The 21,841-nt window shown below is 46.1% G+C and overlaps 2 protein-coding genes across 2 annotated transcripts in view; one reads left to right on the top strand and one right to left on the bottom strand.

The window, feature by feature from the left end:
• Window positions 1-2: 2 nt before the first annotated feature.
• On the bottom strand, window positions 3-4,931 carry LOC144731709 (protein LLP homolog). The gene is made up of 3 exons (XM_078612894.1): window positions 4,776-4,931; window positions 2,220-2,477; window positions 3-424 (listed from the first exon to the last, which is right to left on the bottom strand). Exons 2-3 carry the CDS (start codon window positions 2,464-2,466, stop codon window positions 243-245), a joined length of 429 nt encoding a protein of 142 aa, XP_078469020.1. The 5' UTR covers window positions 2,467-2,477; window positions 4,776-4,931; the 3' UTR covers window positions 3-242.
• A 226-nt stretch (window positions 4,932-5,157) lies between these two features.
• Window positions 5,158-21,841, top strand: part of EIF2D (eukaryotic translation initiation factor 2D) — a 37,280-nt gene continuing 20,596 nt past the window's right edge. Inside the window, exons 1-3 of the mRNA XM_078612893.1 lie at window positions 5,158-5,370; window positions 8,847-9,037; window positions 9,754-9,837. Of these exons, the coding sequence (XP_078469019.1) occupies window positions 5,315-5,370; window positions 8,847-9,037; window positions 9,754-9,837 (331 nt within the window). The 5' untranslated portion in view covers window positions 5,158-5,314. The remainder of the gene's footprint in view (window positions 5,371-8,846; window positions 9,038-9,753; window positions 9,838-21,841) is intronic.

Raw genomic sequence — 21,841 nt, 5'->3', positions numbered from 1 at the left:
CGTTGTGCAATACATTTTTTATTAAACTTTTTCACAATATATTGAACAAAAACCCACACACCATCACATCTTTTCAGCAATTGTGGAAATGAATTCGGTGTACAAGGGCCTGTACAGCTGATAATTTCACATTCGTCTCCTCAAATGTTTAACCTGTGATGAAATGAGGGGGGGGGGGGAATTATCTTTACACTGCCTATGGCATCTGGGACAAACAGGTGGGGAAGAAGAGGCCTTCTGCATCACCACTCCAGACCCTTGGAGTGCTTGCTGGCAATGCCTTTACACTTGCCCTTTTTGCGAAGCCTCTTTTCCCTGATGCGCTTACACTGGCGTGGGTTCATCCACTTGGGGTATTGTCCATGCTCGTTTAGGTAGGACTTGTTCTTCTTGTCGTCCAAATCCATACTTTGGTTCTCTTCAGCTGCAAACACAATGTTAACATTGTTAAGTTGCTCAATGTGTATTATCAAGCAGTTTGTCGATTTGTTTGGAAAAAACTAAAGTTTTGTTTTGGCAATGTGTTAACCTCGCACTGCTCCAGTGAAGGCAATCTGACCTTGCATGTTCTAGAATTTCTAATTTAAAAACGATGTACAGCCATATTCACATCTTGATAACTGCCATATCATGATGACTTGGAAATTTGCCCATTGTTGGTTATGTAGACATTTAATATCCCCCCTCCCCAAAACGTACAACTTTGAACATGCATAGTCACTGGGTTGAGTTTTAGGATATTTTACACAACACATTAACCTCAGTGTTAGTATGGTTTTCCTCATTCAGAGTAGAAATCAATACTGTTGCATTGTATGCAACACTAGATTTGGCCACATACCTACTCTAATCACCCAGGAATGTCTGTCCTTAATGCTTGTGACGTCACTCCACATCAACCAGCCCCCCTCATTAATAACATTAATAATCATGAGCAGGTTACATCCTCCAAATTCATAATAATTAGCGGCTGACGTCACTCCACATGGGGGGCCAAGGCACCTCAGCGTCAACTTACAACCCTCACTACAAAGGCAGAACCCTCACGTCACGCGATCTCCGTAAAGCTATTGAGACATTGAAGTAAAAAGGACGTCATGATGAACAAGGGATTATAACCTTTAAATAAAAAGTCTGTCACCGTGGCCTTACAAATTGTATACGAATGGATGCAATTAATATCACATCAGGGTCTGAATTTCGCTTTCAAGTTTCAGATTTACTGCAATACACCCATCCTTGGACGGGCAAAAGGCTAGTAATAAAAGTACAATCATGTACTGATCAATACTGCATATTTACAGGACTTTAGACGAGCTTTTAGTGAACGTCACATGCCTTATTGCATAAAATGTGTCCGTAACACCACAGAGCTTTAAGTTAGTGCCATGTGGTTTCACTTGGGTGTTTGTGTGTTGCGAGTTAGACCCAAACTAAGCATTGGGGACATTGGCCAATTCCAGTTATTGGCACGATTGGAAAATGTAAACCCACACAAGGCAAAGAGTTATTCAGGATATCAAGAATACATTTCTGTATTCGCAGATGGCCACCTCCAGTATCACAAAGGCATATTAATTAAATTGCCAAGTCTCGGGACATTTACATTTGATGAAGAAAGTTGGAGTTCCCAAAAGGTGAACTTTTAATAACGCAGATGGGATTATGAACACGTGCTGTCTACTACCTATATCACACCCCAGCAGGTTTAGAACGTTCACATCTGCATATTCTACCAAGTACTGCCTTCAAAGCACGTGATGGATTTGAGGCATGCACAAAGACACCCAAGCAGATTGTAGAATGGTTATAAAATATTGTAACCTGGCCCAAATATCCTTGTTATCTTTTTTACATGGTATGCCTGAATACACAAATTAAACTAGCCATATAATAATTCAACCCCTCCCAAAGCTATTTGGTCAATGTTGGGTACTTATTTCAGGGACTTATTGTCCAGTTTTTACCCATCTTATTTGTATTTTCTATTTGTCCGTTCTATTATCCTAAATACAGCAGCATTATCAGTTGTAACAATTTCTTCACAATGGTTTGCCATGGAATTAGTCGTTATTCAATTGAGTACCAAATTTTGTTAAATGTCACGGTCTAGCACCCCCCAGTGGCTGCGGGTCATGCGAACTAAATTGCGAAATGTGATGGACGTGTGCATTGTTCTAACTGAACCCACGAACCCCGGCAACAAGTGGCTTCCTCACCATTGTCCCCCTTCATCTCCACGTCTGCCTTTGTGGTCGTCGTCGTCGATGTGGTGGTCGTGGCCGCCCTCTTGAGCTTCTCCATTGGCACCATCGTCACCACGTCCTTCACCTCATCCATGCGAGTGTCGCCGCTAGCGTCCGTGCCCAGGATCGCCTTGAGCCGCGCCATCTCCTTGGGAGCGTTCTTCTTGCGTTTTTCGGCACGCATCTTGCGCCTCCACTTGCTGCGGATGCTCTTGGCCATGGTGTGCGGGCCTTGATGATGGGGGATGGGGAATAAAATAGTTATTTTTACACACTTTTAACTCAGTCGGCGAGGCCCAGGCTGGAAGGCTTAAAACACCGACAATCTAGTAGACCCAAGTCTTCAACATGGATGAATCAACGAGTTAAGTTCACGGGAACAGTAACCATGGTCGTAGCAATGTAAAAGTGATAAGCTGAATAGTACGTAATCCTTAAATGATTGTGATTAACGCCTTTATCCAGCAGTGGATTATAACTGACGTGATAATAAAATGTCATCGACAATATAACAATTTGGCCAGTAGATGCGGTGGTGAAGAGGTAAGTAATTATCCGTCGATTTATAGGTTCAATTTTTTTTTCCTATGCGTACGTAACATTGTCAGTAGACCCCCCATACGCAAGCGTACGCATTTGGGTTAACCGCCCCTCCCCCCCTCCATGCGTACGTACTAAATGGATGGCCCCCTATTTTATTTACCAGGTATAGCCTACTAAGCTATTAACTCTTTTTCAGAAGCGACCTGGCCACAAATGATAGCTCTACGAAGTGGCTTATGTGGACATTTATGGCAACCAAAATGAAGATACACACAGATAGGTACGTGGTTTGAAACAGCTCGTGACTTAATATTTGGTGATCACCTCTGTGTGACCCAACAGTTACATGTGACAGGCATGTAACGATGGATTATATTCATTTTCCACCATCGATTCTTCCGAACGAAATGCGTACGATAATTTTTTGTTAACGACGTGTGCAAAAGATAGCACGTATCGTGCCGACAACGCAAGATAACTGTATGTACATTACGTCGAACTTCTTTCGCACAGCACGTAGCCAAGGAGGTGCGAAACTAGAGAAACTTGAGACGGTGAAAATTAAGACAACTGATTCCCGAATCAAATGGCAAACTCGAATCACTGGTTGACTCGATCGTTGCACGCCTATACTTCATACCTGTAAACCCATACGGTTTACGCCGTATTCTTGTACAGGGAAATTAAGTTTTCAGGTCCATACAGCGTACAGCCGTTTCAACACGAGCCAAACACGTTCCTCCTTCGGAGTGGGCAGGTAGGAACTTGGTTGGACAGCGCATTCGTGCACGACAGAGAAATAATCCCTGGTGGGCCAGTGTGGAACCTGTTGGTCCTGCCTGTAAAATGTGTCTATTTGTGTTTCTCCCTTGTGGTGATAGGACTTTGTAGAATGAACGTTGAGATTTAAACTGGCACGGGGTGACCAATACCGGTCTGAATTGGTCCTCTAATAAGGTAGGCACTGATAAGGGATTGACAGGTATGATACTTGTGGGTCACAATGTACAGGAACATCTCTTTGTGTTAATCCACTGCTGGATGCGGGCCTCGCCGTAAGGGTGGTGGGGGTTATTTGATTAAATACTTCATCACGCCGGCCACCGTGTCGAAAGGCGTGGGAGCATAGAAACACCGCACACAATGGACCTGTTTCCGCTTGCCCTATTCCCCACAACGTAAACCCGCACTCTCGGCATATGCTTGGCGTTCGCACGTGCAAGCACTATCCAGGCTGAAGAAGTTTGCTTCGTTTCCGAGATCTTGGCGCATGCCGCGTTCATTGTGTCAGACCGGTATTTAACCTTGACTGATTATGTCTGGATTCTAATTACACAGAGATTCGTACAGCCATCGAGATACATTAAAGTCGAGCGACACGAGTGTGCGATTGTCGTCGTGAAATCTAACAATATGGACCGTATAGTAACCCACTGTACTGTACACGGTGGTCTGTGTCTTGTGACTCCCCCCCCCCCCCCCCAATAAATTGACGGCAAACGTATTTTGTTCCTTAGATCTCCATATCTGTTTTAAATAAACCTTACTTTAAAAAAAATGATTTAGATAATTAAATGGGGGTCACAAGACATCTGGACCGCCGAGCAGTGTGCGCTTCTTCTACAGAGGAAAACCAAAACTACATGAATTATATTTCGATTTAAAGCTTTCGTGACTGCAGGGATTCATCTTCTTGGTTCTTTCGGTAAAGTCACGTGACTTTACCGAAAGAACCAAGTACATGAATTATCTCTAAGTAGACAAAACACACCCCTGAACATATCGCCATACGCGAGAATAAAACAGTTCAGTAACCAACAATCATATATATGTTTAAAATATTTAGTAACTTTGCCAAATAAAGGCCAGGCCCAAACCCATCCTGAACGTCGCCTAGCACGGGTTGTACCAGCCAAAAGCCACTCGACCGCTCAACGCCACGGCGAACAAACCCGAGAGCTCGACGCATTCTGTGCGCACACATACGTGCAAGGAGCAGTGGAGATGGTTTATCCCGAGATGTCTCTGATCTCTGAGCTGTTGATGTGAGCGGCGGGTCGCGCCTTGAACGCGACGAGAGGAGACGGAGAAAGATCCACGTGCTGGTGACGTCACCGGAAGCGCCGTCGTCGTCGTCCCCCCTCTTGCAACCACACGACGTTAAGTTCCGACCAACACTAAACCGCCCGGCGAACGTCTTAAACGTTAATCTTATTACAACCCGAATTGTCATTTGTATTCCCCTAACATTTTATTTGGCGACACGCACCTGCAACTGACGAATAAATCAAAGTCGGTTGACCAAGACCTAGATTAAAAGTGCCCGGAACCTTTTATTTTTTGCCGGAACCGGGAAACCGACCGTACATTTGGCTGTGCCGATGGGGCCCTGAGAGGCTGATGTGGAGACGTTCATTCACTTTAGGTTTTAACTTTTAACTTTTGCCACTTTCATCACAATAACGACAACGCTGTTATTCTCACTAAGCTCGTAACTATTTCGCACACAGCGGCCGAAGCTCGTCATGTTCGCCAAAGCGCTAAGAATAAAGTCTAACACGGCCATCAAGGGCTCTGATCGGTGAGTGAATGAATGGGTTTTACAACTTTACGTGGCCTTGCAATTAGGTTAATTCTTCTAATTACAACTCCAATGTTTTGTTGTAATGTTGTTACTGTTATAATTCGTGAGCTATGCCTCGTCCTGATCTCCCTTCAACGAGTCCTCGCCCCTCCCACGCGGTTTATTTCTCCAAAGTGATGCACCTAGCCTGGCACAGGCACCAAATGTTGGTATTTCTGCGGGTGGTGGAGACTTCTGCTTGAGCAACGAACAGGGACGGTTCCTAATAACCAACGACACTCACTGAGCACCTTTTGCAAGAGGGGGACATGACGCGAAAACTCACCGTGTCTACATTGTGTGCAAGTGCACGTAGCTTGGCACGGGAACCATCGTTGCAGCGTTGGTCGTGAGCTTGACCGGTCATGCAATCTATTCTTGCAGACTCCAATTGCGTATTGGAGAACAGTAAAAGTTGCGTAACTTACACACATTGTGATTGAATTTAGTTATTTATTTCACTTTGGGGCCGTCCATAAATGACGTCACGCACCTGGGGGGGGGGGGGGTCAGACATTTGTGACGATATGTGACGTCACATCAAAATGCGCAATTTCAAATACATATAAACAACACGTTCTACTTAATTAAATAGACTTTTTAATAAATGTTTTCTCCTGCAGCGCCACATTAAATACGCACTACAATGACAATAGTTTAAGGCGATTTGAAGCATGTTTTATTTGGGGGGGGGGGGGGCGCAGAGCTTTGTGACGTCATATTTGAAGAGGGGGGTCTGACTTTTTGTGACGCCGTGTGACGAAGGGGTGGGGGGTCAAAAATCGTCCAAAATCGCGTGACGTCATTTATGGACGGCCCCTTGCCCCTGGAAACCCAATAATTACAAGCGCATATCGTAGAACATTTCGTTAAACGCCTATTAATGCAACCCAGCGGGGTGGAAACGCTAAATGTGCAGCCCAGAAATTCCTTGCTCGCGCCCCTGCTAGCGGAAGGGCGCCCGAGTGTGGCTGGGCGTCTTTGGAAGATGTGCGAATATCCACGACACTTTATCCCCCCCCACACCACCACCATGTCGACTGACTGCGGTGTGCTCATTTGAACCGCTGGTTCGACAAAGGCGGCGGTGGCGGGGGCACATTTAGGAAACTTGCATCATTATTTTAACTGCTATACCGAGATATTTCAGTTTTCATTTATTAGGTATAACCCTGTGAGCCATGCGGCTCTTGACTCGGGTGCAACCGCAACAAGCAAAAACATGAACAAGAAACTTCTTAAAGTGACTACGGTACACGCAACAGAAAAATCCAGGAAAAAACAGCAAAGTCTTCCAGAAAAGCACCGCATTTCAACGCTGTGTGCAAAAATCCCAGTGGGATGCAAGTCAAACAATAACAACCATAAGACAATTTAGATTAAAGTTATCAGGCTAACTCTGTACTACAACAGCGATGGAATCGAACCGGTAACCTCGGGGTTACAGATCGAATGTGCGAACCATTACACCACGGCATGATCATGGAATAGGAGAACGGCGCCTAGAAACTTAGCTGACTTAAGTGTTGGCTAACGGAGCCTTTGCTATGAAGCTCCCACGAAATGTTATGAGAGTGAACATATTCCAATTGAGGACCCTCCCGATAAACAATGTTGAACTCACAGATGCTTTCCTAGATAAGTTTGGGGTTATTTAACGCAATGTAACATTATTTCAAATTTTCACGTTATATTGAGGATTGTGTCGAATTGCAAAACACAATTGCAGTGTAAAAATGAAAATGGTATTGGTCATAATGACTTGGGTATTTGCGCCATCTTCATAGGGAAAGGCGATTGCAAAAGCGCTTTTGTTCACAGACAATTATAGTCAGCAGTGGTTTCAGAATCGGAAGGGATGTTACGTGGATTTAGCCGGTTAGGTGATTTGCGAGTAATTTGAACATTTGGCAAGGTGGGTCTACAAGCCACTTCCTAGCCGACCATCTGTTTTATGCCCCCATCGTCCTCTTCGTTCACAATCTTCTCTGTCTCTCTCTGTCCCTCCTTCTCCCTCATGCCCCCAATCTCGTGTTCAATCCTTCCTCCTTTCACCCCTCCGCTGGAATACACTTTCTCCTATACATTTAGCAGCCCCCCTCCTTAACCTCTTTTCTTTCCTCTCTCAAAGCCTCACCTCTTCTCCATTTCCTTCCTCTTCCTTCCCCTCGCCCCTCTACTCCTTCCCATCCCTCCCCTACCCTTTCGTGACCCCCGTGTGCCCTCTGTTACGGATACTGATTCCTCAGCCCTTTGCACGTCCCTGCCATCTAATTAACAATGTATTTAATCTAGATTTGAAGTTTTCGTGACTGCAGGGATCCATACTCTTTGGTTATTTCGGTAAAGTCACGTAGGTGTAAAATAAAATAATAAATCACGACGTTTCGGGCGCAACACAAGCGTCCGTCATCAGGTGGGACAACCACAGCAAGAAAAAATTGCTGAAGTGGGCAAAAGGGCTGCTGTAACAAGAGGCTATATAGGTAAGAGAGGGGGGAGGAGCAAGGGGGGAGAGATAGAGAGGGGGTGGGGTAGGGGGAGGGGAGGTGCTTCGAGAGCGTTTAGAGGACGAGCAGACAAAATGCGGGGGGGGGGGAGAAGTGGGCGGGGCTGGGAGTGGGAGGCTGAAGAAACTGGAGATGCGGAAATGAAGGCAACACCATGAAACAGTTAAGGTTTTACCTGGTTAATAACATCCTTCCAATGATTGCTCAATTTGTATCCATCTTCTCGGTTGAAGTTATGTCTATGTTTATATATCTGGATGGCTTCATGAACAAACCTTTGATAGTAGCCTGAATGTTTGCAGAGTACCTAGATCTCGGAAAAAAACAATATCATGAGAGCCCACAGCATTATAGCAATGGTCAGCCACGGCGGAGGTATTAGTTCTGTCGTGTTTCAGATCTGACTTGTGCTCGCGAACACGATCCGAGATATGTCGTTTCGTTTCCCCAATGTAACACCCACCACAGGTGCAACTTAGTTTGTAGACTCCAGGATATTGCATGTCAGGAATGGCATCCTTCACAGATGGGATTAGATCACGGATTTTGTGTACTGTACTGAATCGGACCTGGATCTTGTGTTTGTTTAAGATTTTGGAAATCTTTTTGGTAATGCCTGCTATGTATGGTAATGTGATGGTTTTGATTGGCGTCTCAGGGGGTTTATTCTCCATGGTTGGAGAAACAGCTTTGCGAATAATGTGGTCCGAGTACCCATTTATCTTGAGGGCCTGGTGTACGTGTTGCAGTTCACTGGCTAGGTGGTGTTGGTCAGAAATGCAGTGGGCCCTATGGTGTAGTGTTTTGATGAGGGAATTATTCCGCTTTTTAAACTACGTAAAGCGCCTTGAGCAAAGGCGCCCCTTTAAATATTAAATAACATGTTTGTCTTGACCGTGGATCCCTCTTTGGTGTGGCGAGCAGGCGAAAGCTGCGTGCCGATGTGGGCCGCGCACTTCCATCGCTGTCGGCCGAGGAGCTAAGTGCCCTTGTGCCACAGAAGGAGGACATGAGTGTGGTGCGGGCGTACGCGCACAAGGGCGACGTTGTCACCATCTACCTGCTCAACTCCAACCCCGTCTTCTTCGAATGGGAGAAGCGCCTCTTCCCCACGGGTACATGGAAAGGTTTCCATTCGATTGGTCACCGGACAGCTGTGTGTTACTACTTGGCGTGTAACGATGTGCCGATTCGTCAATTGAAATTATTCTGTTAGTCTTATTTTTATGGGGTTTTTTCAGTTTTATTCCAATTGTGCTGGCTGTGTCGTGTCATGAGACAAAGCATCTCTCGCAGGGCAGTGTAACCCTTCGTGTTAGAGAACAACGCACGGAAGCGGATACTGCAGAGCTACCTCTTGAGATCCCTGCAAGTGACCTCTGGTTTACTCGGTGGAGGGCAGCACGGAGTAATGTTCATCGCTGATAGTCAAATTGTTATTTTTAATGCTCTGAGCTGGAATTTATAAAAATGAAGTGCAGAGCAAAATTCCACGTGATCTTTTTTTGTGTGAAGTCATTGTTCACCAGGCTGAGACCATCAGCTCGACACACGTGAAAAGCCAATTTAATAAAGGATGGCTGCCCTGGATCCTAACCCATAATCTCAGTCGTGCCAGCTCAGCACTCTAATCTCTTGAGCCACCCGGCCACCTTCACTCAATTCAGAGGTGGACATTAGTACAGTACTGGGGAGACGAAGGCTGTGTGTTACTGGCCACACCACCCACTTGTGTCCCTTCACGGCCATGGTAGGTGCTCGCTAACGACAGTTTTTCCAACTTTCTACGATGCTAAATGGGGATATTTGCCTTTGCTTGGTGTTGTTACAGTTTACACCCTGTGGAATCTCCCAGACATGATGCCAGTCTTCACTACATGGCCTCCTGTGTTGGACAGGCTGCTTGGTGGAGCAGGTATGGAACCTTGACCATGCTTACATCAGGATTGTTTATATTTTTTTTGTTGCATGACATCATATGTTTTGACATATGTGACACTATGTGTCACGACTCCCAGTGTTTAGACTTCGCTTTTCCTCTCACTGATATTTTCCTCCAGTCACTATTTCATCTATCTAATCTTAATCTCTTGACGACAGTTTCCCTCGTTTCTCTCTGTTATTTATCATCTTTTTCATCTCACTAATCCATGCAACTTTTTGTCTCCGTGAGCTATATCTCTCTGCCGGCCTTTTTTCAACGGGCCACTCTCAGAACCTTTGCGGGCCAGACGTGGCCCACCAGCCACCTCTTGAAGAGTCCCACTGTGCGTGACACACAGAGGCCAGACATTTAATTAGGATCCACGTAATTCAGCAGGGAAATCCTGAGACTCAATAAAGCAACTGCGGAAATTGGAAACAAACGAAACAAATTTGTTCCATGCACATCAATAACTATATCTTGTAAGAAAAAAAATACATTATGCTGACATTTTGAGCATTGGACCTGTAGACGGAGCAGTAAATTGCCATCTGTTCTCTATTTTAAATACATATTCCTTAGTTTTCTTGGTAATTATATTACGGGAGAAGCAGTCCCATAATTTATTCAAATGTTAAACAAATAACGTTTAAAACGGGGGATGTACCAGCTCGTACAGTCTGTTTCTTCTTAACTAAGAAGCACTCACTCACATTTAGTCATCAAAAGTGGATCCTCAAAAGGTACTTTAATCACTCAGCCCCGTATTGCTCCCCTGCACATGCTACAGATCCCAAATATGCTGCGCAAGAGGAAAGCGAGTAGGCACTTAACAGTTATTTGATTAAAATAAATTCGTATTTTCCCGATATGATAGATGAATTGAATTATGTAGAATTGCATCATTTTCAATTTCTGGAAATGTTTGCTTTGGGCAATGGAATGGAATGGATGAGGCGACAAACGGAACAAATGAGACAGACACTACAAACAGGACAAATGAGACCGAATATACTAGAGATATAAAAAAATGAGAGTTGCAGTACTAACGAGACACCAATATGAGATGGAAAAATTTAAGACAATACTTTACAAGCATGAAACAGTAAAAAAGATTACGAACAAAATATTGTCTGTAATTTAATATGGACAATACAAAAACAATTATTAATGTGCACGGTCATGAGAGATGGCAACGGCTTGGGGAGGCCTACATCTAGCAGTAGATGGTTGGTGATGATGATTCATACAAACGATACACATCGAATATTAGACTGTTCAAATTTGGGAATCTAATTGTGACCTCAAATAGAAGCAATTCATATGCTAGTAGCATACCTGTCAACCCCTTTTCAGTGCCTACCTTATTACAGACCAATTCAGATCTTATTGGTCACCCCGTGCCCTTATAAATCTCAACGTTCATCCTACATAGTCCCATCACAAGGGAGAAACACAAACAGACAATGTTTTATTTTACCCATATTGAAACGGCCGTACACCGCATGGACCTGAAAACTCAATTTCCCTGTACAAGAATCCGACTAAACCGTATGGGTTGATGGGTATGATAGTAGTGGTGGGTGAGAGTGAATCGTTCCATGTCTATAACCCCGGCATCGTTTTGTACTTTGCAGTGTTCACGTTTCCCACTGGAGGGCGTAAGAGCCTCCTGCTGTACACAGCTCGTTGTGTATGAATGCATTCAATAAATAAAGCAACAGACGCGTGATTGCTTAAGCACACAATCCTGTTTCCTGCACAGCCGAGCACACCGTTCCATCGTAAATGTGTGCAATTACATTTCACCTTCCGTTCAGCGCTAATGAGAACATTCTCATTGGACGTATTGTACAAATACGATTGCCCTTCCTTGGGGCCCTGTTAAAGGAGTGAGTGGCATAGGAAAGTGGCTAGCTGGTAAATATACAGAGGCTGGCGTTGAGTCATGCCCTTTTCCTGTGAGCCATATGCTGCAGTAACATCTTATTTTGACTCCCCCTTGCTGGAGTTTATGTGGAAACTGGCACCGTGGTATCGTATTTCCCCCCACTGCGTTGTACAATTCACGAAGGCCTGTCTTAACTGGCCGTTGGCTCGCAGAGACATGAGACGCAGCCGCTGTGCCGTCCCGTGTCTCGGAGTCGTGCGCTTGCCTCATTAAAACGATGGCCGGCGCGATGGAAGAAGCGTGGCTCAAATAAAACGCAGCGGGCGCACTGTACGGAGGCAGCCGGGGCGTGTAAAAGGAGCTGTGAGGACATCGCGCCTATGTGTGCGCTGCTTTGAGGCAAGCGACTGCCGTTTGATTGAGGAGTCATTACATGCCGAGTGTGTCAAAGGGCAAAAAAACCCAACAAAACAGACCACTGACTCTCACGCGGTTTTATGCTATGCACATTCCCCGTTTTTAAATGCAAAATTGTAGCCATGTGCTCCCTAGCTTTAATGAATAACCTATAGTGGGCTCTGCACGTTTTCTAGCCCCTTTAGCATGGCATTCCGCCGGAGGCGATTTCCTCCGATCAGCACGGTTGGTTACGTACGGTGCGAAAGAACTTTAACATACAAACAACACATTCGTCACCAAATAACGAATATGTTGCTTTGCTTAACCATTGACATCTCACTGCATTGGCATCCCATCATCGGTCCACATGAAGGATAGTGTAAAATGTAAACTAAAGTGTTATAATTCTATTCCTCACCATTGTCATTGCCATAAAGATCAAAGTTGCCTTAACATGTATTACGTTTTCTTGGTTCTTTCAGTAAAGTCACGTAGAAGCATTTCACACCTGATGACGATTTCTTGTGTTGCAGTCGAAACGTCGTGATAATTTTTGTTTAATATTTTTATTATTGTATTATTTCCCTTCTACGTGACTTTTACCGAAAGAACCAAGAATATGAATCCCTGCAATTACGAAAGCTTTAAGTGAAAAAATGTATTACGTTGCAAACATACCCCTGCTTTTAGTGCACTTAAAACATTCCTGGAAATATTTGTACACGTGCAGGTCTGTTTTAACAAGGTGTATGATCTCAGTTGGTTGTCATCTTGTTTTAAATTAAAGATGATGTCAATCCATCGGCTTTCTGTGGGATCAACAGCAAGCCCCACCAAACGCATCGCCCGCTCTTGGCACTGGGCAACAGGACACCGATGTGCGCATGGTGCGACACTGCGAGATGCAAATCCCCAATTAGGCCGTGCACGGGTAGATTTAATCCAAATGCCATTCGGGCTCGTCTACAGTTTCCAAATCTTATTACGCAGCAGGTCGGCGCACGGACCCAGGGACGAGCCCGTTTCATTGCCGTGACTCGTAAGCCTGCGATGCATTCATAATCCCATTGCTGCATTTCTGTAGGATTGCCCATAGACCCACACTGTGCACACACTGTGTGCATGCATTTATAATAATAATGTAATGACTATATGCGGCTGGTGTGGAAATAATCATAATTCAATCTAGATTTGAAGTTTTTATTCAAATTTGTAATGCGCATTCCATCCTATGATCCCAATGCGCAATGCATGGAAAGCAGGACACAAAAACAGAATCAGCGGCAGCCGACCAAACTTATGAGGGAAGGCCACTTTAAAGAGATGGGTTTTCAAAACAGACTTAAATATATCTCGATTTAAAGCTTTCGTGACTGCAGGGATTCATCTTCTTGGTTCTTTCGGTAAAGTCACGTAGAATGGAAATAATAAAATAATAAAAATTCAACATTGAGACTCTGTCTTCTCGACAGACCTGTTCTTCACCTGAGGACGGCTGCTTGCGTTGTGGCCGAAAAGTCGTGAGAATTATTTTATTATGTTTTATTTTTATTATTTTATTATTTCCATTCTACGTGACTTTACCGAAAAAACCAAGAAGGTTAAATATATCTGCCGACTCTGATTTCCTGATTTCAAGTGGCTAGGCGTTCTGAACATAGCTTGGGTGCCATGCTAACAAAAGCATGATCGCCAAAAGAGAGCAACCTAGACCTGGGAGAGCTGAGCAGTTGGAAATCAGGAGATTTTAAGGACTTTGAAGGAATATATAAATGCATTAGTTCCTGCAAGTAATATGGGCTGAGCCCTCTTAAAACCGTTTAGGTTAATAGCACTATCTTAAAATCCACTCGGAATTTGACCGGTAGCCAATGAAGGGATAAGAGGACCTGGTGTAATGTGCTCACGGAATGGTGCACGTGGTGTAAGTACTCGAGCAGTTGCATTCTGAAGAAGCTGGAGTCTGCCCACTACTTTGCTCGGTATCCTGAGAAGTGAGGCGTTGCAGTAGTCGAGTCCGGGATAACACAAAAGCATGGATCAGTTTCTCCAAGTCAGCAGGTGATAGGAAGCGATGCATATATGGGCCTCAAAGGACTATGACTGGTCAAACTGAACACCAAGGTTTCTGACCTCCCTCGTGAGACTCACATCGTGACCATAAGTCAGCAACGAGGCGAAGATTCAGAGGGGAGCCCACGGATATGCCTGTGGCCCCACGAGTGTGCGCCTTTGCTATGTTACATTTACTTGAAGAGAGAACACATTTCAAGGGCAATGGACAATGGAGTTTTCTAGTAAATGTGTGGATTTATATAACGACTACCATCACCTTTGTTTTTAGCCAGTGCTTCATTGTGCCCTTGCGTGAGTCACACCAACCCATGGTCTCGTTCGCATTTGATACAAAAATAGCGGGCCATTTATCGCTCGGCCGCGTAGACAGTCCCCCTCACCCCTTCGATCTGATGGGAGCTCACACGCTCGCTCTTGCAACGAAGCAGCAGCAGCAACAACAAAAACGAACCTCGCCAATTCGGGCGCCTTAAATCCACGTGCAAAGACGGGCGGGCGGACATGCGCGCGGACGGACGGGCGGACAGAAGCCGCGATTTCAACGTAAAGAAACAATTGCACTTTTTTTTGGGTGGGTTGGTTTGGGACGTGCATTCGCATCTCCAGCCCGAGTACGAGCAATTTCGGACCATCCCTGTCACCCGCTGCTGTACCGCCAAGGCCCCTCCTGTCCTGCGCGACATCATAGTATGTGGAAAGAAATGGGGATTAGCGACTCGGTGGAGCTGCGGGGACGGGCGGGGAGGGTGGTGCGGTTGGGATTGAGAGTGCCTCTTGTGGAAGGATATGGCGGATTTGACGGGTGGATGGGGGGGCTGGAGGAGGAGGAGGCGTTCGTGGTGAGCGAGTGGCTTTGTAGTGTTGGGGGAGTGAGGGGTGGGTAGGAGGCAAGGCAGCGGTCGTGGGGAGGGGAGAGCGAGGAGGCGGGAGGGGGAAGCAGTGCTGATATGTTTCACTGGCTGTGCACCCGGTTGCTCTCGGCATGAACCCGTTTCACCCTGACAGCGAACCCAGTCAACCCAGCAAGCACTCGGCCCCGTCCCTCTGGGCGCACCACCTCGGCGGGTCACGCGGGTTTGCCTCGCCGCCTATCTGTGTCGACGCGAGGTCGGACGAGGGCGTTGAGGACACGCCTGTGTGATGCAGTCGCCTGCACCCAGGTCTGTTGTTATCAGGCACCCAGTGTGGACACCTATAACGTGCACAAGGGGCAGGCAGTGGGGGGGGGGAAAGGGGTTTGTGGCTCGTTCAGTTAAGGACCCCGAATATTTAATCCCAGCTTAGTCTGCAAGGAGTTGCTCCCCATAGAGACAGAGACATTTGTTAATTCGTGCATGGCGCCCTGTGTGCGGTGTTGACATCTTCGCTAAATCGGTCCAGCGATTTAGCTTCAATTTGCAATTCCCATCGTTGTTTTTGTCACGAGGCAACAGGATGCAGATTACATTTTTTCGTCCGTCGTTTGGTTCATTTTGCTTATGTCAGGTCCCGTTCGACGCGTTGACACCACCGCTCTAATTGTTTATTTGCGCCGTCGCCTAACACTCGGCGGTTCGGTGGTACGCAAGTGCGGCAGAGCAATTGAGGCACCCACTTCAAATTGACGTGGTCTAAATGTCCAATTTAAATTAGATTACAAACTGATGATGAATTGTAAGCCTGGATGAGCACTTTGCCTGTGCGTGCGTGCGTGCGTCCCGCACCCAGAGGTTGGCTCCTAGCCCTGCAAGAGCCCCGATTTGCATGGTTGGCTACGTAAGGTGCGAAAGAAGTTCAACATACATACAAGAGGATGCGCTGCTTCCATAGAGGTGCATCTTGTCTTAGCTATACGGCCCACCAGTGCAGCTTTAACTGTTGGGCATATCCACACCTTACTGAAGCTATTGCTTCATTGAGTTAAAATAAATGGCAAATCCCTTTTTTGCACGAATAAATATAACCTTTTACACGTGATACTCAAAACGCTATCCGCATTGATGTGGGGGGTGATTGACGTGGATTCTATTATCCGCGATGTTATCCGCAAATCTACTCCACTCCATGTAATACAAATATGCGTAAAGTAGGACAAATTTGCCAATGAATTCCACATGTCTATGAAAAGTGCATGCCAGAAACAATTGCTTGGCAAGATCCCCGGATAAACCACGGATAACAAAATTACTTTGACGTGCGACTTAACCTCAAGGCAAAAAAAATGTCGCAAATAATAGGAAATGTGTCCACTGCCCTTCCAATAAGAGGCAGGTTGAAGGGAGTAGTAAATATCAATCATAATGAGTGGACATTCACTCCTCCGTTCATTGCCCGTGTGATGCATATTACCTACTATAATCACCCAGGGATGTTCTTGACGCGCGTAATGGCACTCCACGTCGACCAGCCCCCCTCATTAATAATCATGAACAGGTTACGTCCTCCACATGGACCCGCCCCTCATTAACAAACATGCGCAGATGACGTCACTCCGCATTGAGAACCCCCCCCCCTCATTAATAATCATGAGCAGGTGACGTCAGTCCTTTTTTTCTCGTGTGTTGCCCGTGTTGTGTGTGTGTGTGTCGCTCATCACGCCGTGCGCTGTGCATGTGGGGAGCGGTAGTGCCGCTGTTAGTGCCCTGTGCTACGAACCGAGTTTAGTTCCTTCTGACGGCCTCCACCGGTGATGATTATCTGAACCGGTCTTGGGCCTCCCCTAGGTCGACAGCCTCAAATGAGTACCTGGCCTGGTTTGTAAACATCGCCAATGGGGATACAAAGGCGGCCGGCCGTGGTGCTGGCCACCCACCCTCTCCTGTGCCGTGCCGGCCTTCATAGGTACTGCTAATTGCTAACAGTCTATCTATTTCTATAAAAGAGAAATTTGTGAATGTGTGTCTGTTAGAAATGTTTAGCATACTTCCCGACATGCAACAGACTTGGAATTTGACATGTAAGTAGTTTCCAGACTGTACACAATGCAAAAAGTATAAAAATGGACTTTTGTATTTTTTTTTTTGGGGCGGGGAGCAATAATGGATATATTCTGCACGGCAAGTGAGCAGTGACGTCACATCTGTGACGTCACCTGCATGCGGCAGCGTCACGCAGTGTGCCTGCTGACGTCACGCATCCCCCCCCAACCCTCCGTGTAGGCCGCGTGTTAATCCAAGACAAGAATCCAAGTCTCGGGCGAAGCCGGGTAGTATAAAGCTAGTCCATTATGAAAGGCCGCCATTCCGTTTTTCCGTCAACTATATTAAAAGAGCCTTTCAGAAGGCCTGAAACAAAAAAGTGTGGACCCCCCACCTTCAGATTTGTGGGTAAAAAGGTGACCCAACAGGTTTCCAAAAATCGTCGACACCCCCCCCCCCGAAAAAAGAAATTTATTTTGTAAGCATGAATGCCTACAACATCAACTGCCATTCGCCACTAAGTGGTGGTGACGTCACCACGACGCTTGTGCACGGGGCAGACCCAGATGCCACAGGTCGACTGACTACTGTGCCAACTTGCTGTACTTTAGCCACCCGGCGCTCCGCTCGTTGTTGTGAGCGTCGCTCTTCCACCCTCCGTTGTTGTCAGAGGGCAACTTCCTCCAATTGCCCAGTAGCGTCCTTTACGAGCCTCCTCCACAGAGGCCGATCTTGACACTGCTGGTACCAGTAATCGGCAAGTCCACGCAGCTGCACATCCTCCTGTACCACATCACTCCATCTCTTCTCTAGCCCTTGCCATGCCCGTTACGCCCTCGTTACGCCCCCTCGATCCGGCCGAACAAAAGCTGTTTAGGCATGCGGTGGCTGGGCATGCGGGCTACATGACCCAGCCAACGCAACCTCAATGCTCAAACACAGACGTAGTCATGGAATGAAGCTGGAAAAACCCTCGGAGTTGTGGAAGCTCTTTTTCACAGGTGTCCAGTCTAAACTAGGGTCGGCAATGATGGAATATTACAGAGGAAGTTACAGGGGTAGATATGTATGTTGAAATTCTTTCACACCTTACGTAGTCCACTGTGCTAATCGGAGGTGTGGGGGGGGAAGGATAACAAACTAAACACAGAAAGCAGCTCTAAAGAAATGAGTTTTCAATCTAGATTTCAAAAGAGCATAGCTCCAGTGGCTTCCTAATATCCATGCACGTGCCAACGAATGCTGTGCACTCTGCAGCTTGGGTAATGTTTTTGCCAGACGTCCCAATAGAGTCGTGAGTTGCAATGGTAAACAATCGTCCGTACATGAAACAATCGTTCAGAAACTTTGAGAAAACAGCAAAGTAATACAGGGAAAAAAACCCAGCAATAATAAACATTCTACATAGATAATGACACTTGCAAATTCACAGTTGTCAAATCATATTTTCAATCAGAGTTGAAAACGTGGCACGCGCACACACCTACTGGATTAAATGGTGAACCCCCAACATTTGCTTTAAAACCGCATGTTTATAATGTATTAACTTCTCCAACGCTATCATTACTCTCACTGTTAGCGATCCTTACTGTGGATAAATACATTGGCAGACAACATCGTGGCCTACTGGCTGGGAATCCAACTTCCAGCTCACTGGGTGCAACGCTGCATTGCACGAAAACACCGCGTCACCACTCCACCCCTCAAATATTTTGTCGGACATGTATGGCTTTTTTTTCCACTTCTGTCTGCGCACTTGTATTTGTGAATGAAATCTAACATTGTAAAACGTATGAATGGGAGAGCGTAAGTCGCACCCCGATGCCCCTATACCTGAATACGCTCGCGAGTGTTTTTTTTTTCTCATCTTAGAAAACACTGCATCCATCCACTCTTCCATCATTACCACAGCAAGCAATGTCTGCTGTAGAGAATTGATAAGTAACTCTTCCCGGTCTTTTGCACTGGTCCGAAATGGCGTGCAAGAATGGCCGTAGAGAGAGCGATAAACAGGGGAAGGAGAGCATGCGTGAGCATGCAGCCATATGGTTGTGCGTGGCCTTAATGTGCACATAGCCTGGCACAAGCGCCGTGGTGGCATCACCGTCACTTCCTGGCGAATGGCGATTGTTGCCATGTGTAAACATCGCCACTCCGGAGACAAAGGCGGCCAGGCGTAGTGCTGGCCACCCACCCCCTCTTGTTTCATACCGGCCTTCATAGGTGCTCACTAACAGCACTTTCCCCAAAATTATGTTAAAGCTATACGGGGTTGGGTGGGGGGGTCTCTGTATATGTGCGTAGCGTTGGCATAGTGGGAAGCCCTACGCTATGAATCAGGCTACTCGAGTTTAATTCCCCGCCATGGCTAACATCATTGGAGAGTTTATCTCCATTTGGCCTTCGTTTCTCCCCTCAAGTGATTCCTGTTTCAGCGTGTAAACAGCACTGTGAGCTGACAAATGCGGCCGGGCGTGGCGCTGACCACACCACCCGCTCGTGCGCCGTGCCGCTCTTCATAGGTACTCGCTAACAGCACTTGCCCCATGATCCTGAGTAGGCTGCACAGGGGCTCTTAGTCTTAGGGCATGCGGATTCGTGTAGTTGACTGCGCGGAATGCTGCCATTCTGGACGGAATGTAAGATTGGCCGACGTGGACAAGCTCGGTCCGTTAATCTCAGTTTACAGCTTGCTGCCAGCACACAGCCAGACACATTTGAAGGATTTCTCGAGAAACATTCTCCTTGACAGTTCAAATGGCCACCCCCAACTCCGCGGAGCCCTTTTACCCGAAAGAGTTTCGCTCATTAAAGTTTGTTTTATTCTCACGGATGAAAACAATAAGTATGATTTATCATTGCTGTAAGTTATTTTTGCAAAGGGGGACGATGAGAGTAATGTTCTCCCCGCAGTGAAACGGATACATCCACAGCAAGGTGCATGTGTGTGTGTATATACTCTGTTCATCATCATCACTGCTGACTGCCCTTAACAGTATGTATGAAGGAAAAGCTCCTGGACCCGATGATATAACTCTGGATATCATCGAAGAAGCGGGGACCATCTGTTGTGCCTTACGTGCATGTCTGTGCTTATTTGTTAAATGTTGATATGTTTATTTGCTCATCCATGTGTTTGGTAGGTTATGATTGTCTTAATTCACTTTTTTTTTATCACATTACATGGCATAACAAGAACGAAAAGGCATATGCCTGGATTCTGTCACTCTTTCACTACTACCCTCTGATGCTCAAAGCAGTCTGAGCGAAAACGTCGCATATTGATGGTAAATTCAGTCATAGAAAATTCTTAAGCCATCAGTGAGGAGATTTATCGGTCAGAAGTTAACCAATGCAGCGGCAAAGTATAAATACAATCTTTGTTAGCGTGGCAATCTTGTCGGGTGGTGGAGGGTTATTACGATAATTTTTGCAACAACAAAAAACCTACAATGTGACTTAACTCAAAAACATATTTAGATCATAGTATTGGCTCCGAAAACTTAGGTTTTACGTTGTACAAAATTGTAGATTTTACAGATAGATGGACAGAGCTGATGCATTAATTCTTTCAACTTTGGGTAAAAACGTAACATTTTAAAGAGCTAATTTCAAAACTCATGGTCAGTGTGCGCTACATGATCGAAACACACATTTATAATGCACAAAATCAGCTTGATGTGGCCGTGTGAGAAAATGATACAAGGATTTACTTGTATAGACAATTCATTTGTGACCCTTTGAAAAAGAACATACGCTTGAAGCTAGTTCTGCAGAAGAGCAGAGAGAAATGCAGCGAATGCACAGCGAAATCGTAGGCATGAAATAAAGCAGACATGTATGTGTAGCGTTGGCATTGTGGGATCACCTACGCTGCGAACCCGGATGCTCGAGTTCCATTTCCCGCCATGGCTGACGTCAGTGGAGAGTTTATCTCCATTTGACATTGGGCCTCCCCTAGGTTGAGTCAGCCTCAAATGATCCCTCTTGCAGCGTGTCAACGGCACCGAGGAGACAAAAGGCTGACGGGCGTGGTGTTGAGCACACCACCCGCTCATGCGCCGTGCCGCTCGTTGTAGGTGCACGCTAACAGCACTTTGCCCCATCAGCCCGAGGAGGTGTGACCTGGCCACAAATGGCAGCTCAACGAAGTGGCTTATTGCGTGGAAAATGATAGCAGACAAGTACTGTAAACGCACGTTTCTACCTGTGGAGGGGAAAACCGGAGGACCCGGAGAAAAAGCCACATGTCCACAGGGAGAGAGACACGCAAACTCCAAATAAACAGGCAGCGTCAGCGTCGGGATCCAACCCACGACCTCCTGTATACCAGGCGAGGTAGTTTGCATCTCGACACTGTGGTGCCCCTTGAATAATGACCCTGATCTGCTCTGCGTGTTGTGGCCACCCTTCCCTTGCATTGAAGAAGCACTGCCCAAAACGTTGTGTTGGAGTTTTTTCTCCCCCCCCCCCTGTCCCCAACAGCATGGCTGTCATTTTGTTCGAGAATTTTTTTCCACATCAGGCACTGCTTAGCAATAAATCTCGTCCGTTTTTTTTACGTAGGAAGTTAAAAAGCCCGCGGGGTGGAATGCAGGGGATATCAAGTTTCTAAATCATTTTCAATGCTCCCTTTGTTTTGGGAGCGGTGTATTTTTTTGTTCGCCTGTGCGTCCACATATTTCCTTTAAAGTTTTTTCACGCAACGGGAGATACACACGGACGGCGCGGT

The sequence above is a fragment of the Lampetra planeri genome, chromosome 40 (genome assembly GCF_965212315.1).
Source record: "Lampetra planeri chromosome 40, kcLamPlan1.2.h2, whole genome shotgun sequence".
Classification (NCBI taxonomy): domain Eukaryota; kingdom Metazoa; phylum Chordata; class Hyperoartia; order Petromyzontiformes; family Petromyzontidae; genus Lampetra; species Lampetra planeri.
The sequence above is the reverse complement of the archived record's forward strand: the minus strand, read 5'-3'. Positions and strand labels throughout refer to the sequence as shown.